General features: G+C 32.9%; 1 protein-coding gene across 1 annotated transcript; it reads left to right on the top strand.

Moving 5' to 3' along the window:
• On the top strand, positions 1-1,273 carry LOC107813626 (uncharacterized). Its single transcript, XM_016638907.2, has 2 exons — positions 1-351; positions 977-1,273. The coding sequence occupies exons 1-2, from the start codon at positions 1-3 to the stop codon at positions 1,271-1,273; spliced, it is 648 nt and encodes a 215-aa protein (XP_016494393.2).
• Positions 1,274-1,626: the final 353 nt, after the last annotated feature.

Here is a 1,626-nt window from a genome sequence, read left to right as displayed (position 1 = left end):
ATGGCAAAAACATACACACATGCTGAATTTGATAGTCTAATGGATAAGGTGGAGAAGGTAGATATTAGGGTGAAAGAATACTTGGAATTAGCTGGATATGAAAGGTGGGCTAGGTTGTATGCACCTGTTAATAGGGGATGGACCATGACGTCAAATATTGCTGAGTCAATCAATGCCGCACTTGTGTCAGCAAGAGAATTTCCAATATACGACTTCCTCGAAGAAGTTAGAAAGATGTTTGGACGTTGGAATTGCAGCAATCGGAAAGAAGCTTCACACACGTACACAACGCTTGGAAAAAAATACCAGGAGATGCTTACTTTGAATGAGGCAATGTCTACACGTATGATTGTAACTTTTTTTTATAAAAAAAAAGTCATTGTTTCATGTATTTAGCTCTAGTACAAGGTGTATTTATTTCTGATACCATTTCTACTATTCAAATACAGAATGCTCATTGTATTATAGCAGTTGTGCATGCTTTCTATTTTATGAAATGTTTAAAAAATTGATCATTATATGTATATATTACTTGTTTATACATTTGCAATTCATTGGTTGAATTCAATGGTTTTGTTTCTAACCAGATGCATTTCTTAAGCAGACAATCTATATGTTACTGTATATCACTATATTCATCAGTTAAAATGTCATCATCTTTAATATTCTGCCAGCCTAAATATAGACTGTATTCCACGGTATTCAATATATTTCATTGTATATCATTGTATGTCTTTGTATTTTATATCTACATATATGTTTGTATTTCATTGTATTTTATACATACATATTTGTTTGAATTCAATATAGATGATAATTTTGAAAGATAAATAAAAGTTTACTGTTGTATATTTAAATTGTTTTTTAATTGTATATATCTATACTGTATTTAATACGTCTATTCTTTGATATATATATATATATATATATGATTTTTTTAAATGTTCAAAACTTATAGGTCTATGTTTAAATATAGGTTGTACCATCGACTGAATACTTGCATATGGTGAACGATGAAGGAAGGCATTATATTGTTTGCCTCTTAGAGAGAAAGTGCAGTTGTGGGCGGTTCCAAGTTGACGAACTACCATGCCCACACGCTTGGGCTGTCTTGAAGAGCAAGTTTCTAATGCCAGAAGATTATTGCTTGGACTATTACAAACCAAAGTCTGTTGTAATGACATACGAGGTGCCCGTGTATCCGTTGCCTGACCGAAATGAATGGAATATACCAGCACATATATCAGAGGAAGTTGTCTTACCACCCAAATAGAAAAGACCTCCTGGAATGCCAAAGAAGAAGCGCGATAAGCCATTCAGTGAATTGTTGCAGAAGAAAAATTAACATTCGTGTAGCATATGTGGGCAGGGAGGACATAATAAGCGTACTTGTAGAAATGCTCCACGTAGGACTTAGTTCACATTCTGACTTGTATTACTGCAATAACGATGTGTCCAAGATTCCGGTGACATTTTGAAATAATACATATTGATTAGTTGGTGTATTGGATTATTGCGTGAATACATACTACTGAATATACTTTAGTAAACTACTGAATACATACTGCATTTACATTTTGAATAAATATGAATACACACAGGTGCATTATATCCGAATACATAATT

The sequence above is a fragment of the Nicotiana tabacum genome, chromosome 4 (genome assembly GCF_000715075.1).
Source record: "Nicotiana tabacum cultivar K326 chromosome 4, ASM71507v2, whole genome shotgun sequence".
Taxonomy (NCBI): Eukaryota; Viridiplantae; Streptophyta; class Magnoliopsida; order Solanales; family Solanaceae; genus Nicotiana; species Nicotiana tabacum.
The sequence above is the reverse complement of the archived record's forward strand: the minus strand, read 5'-3'. Positions and strand labels throughout refer to the sequence as shown.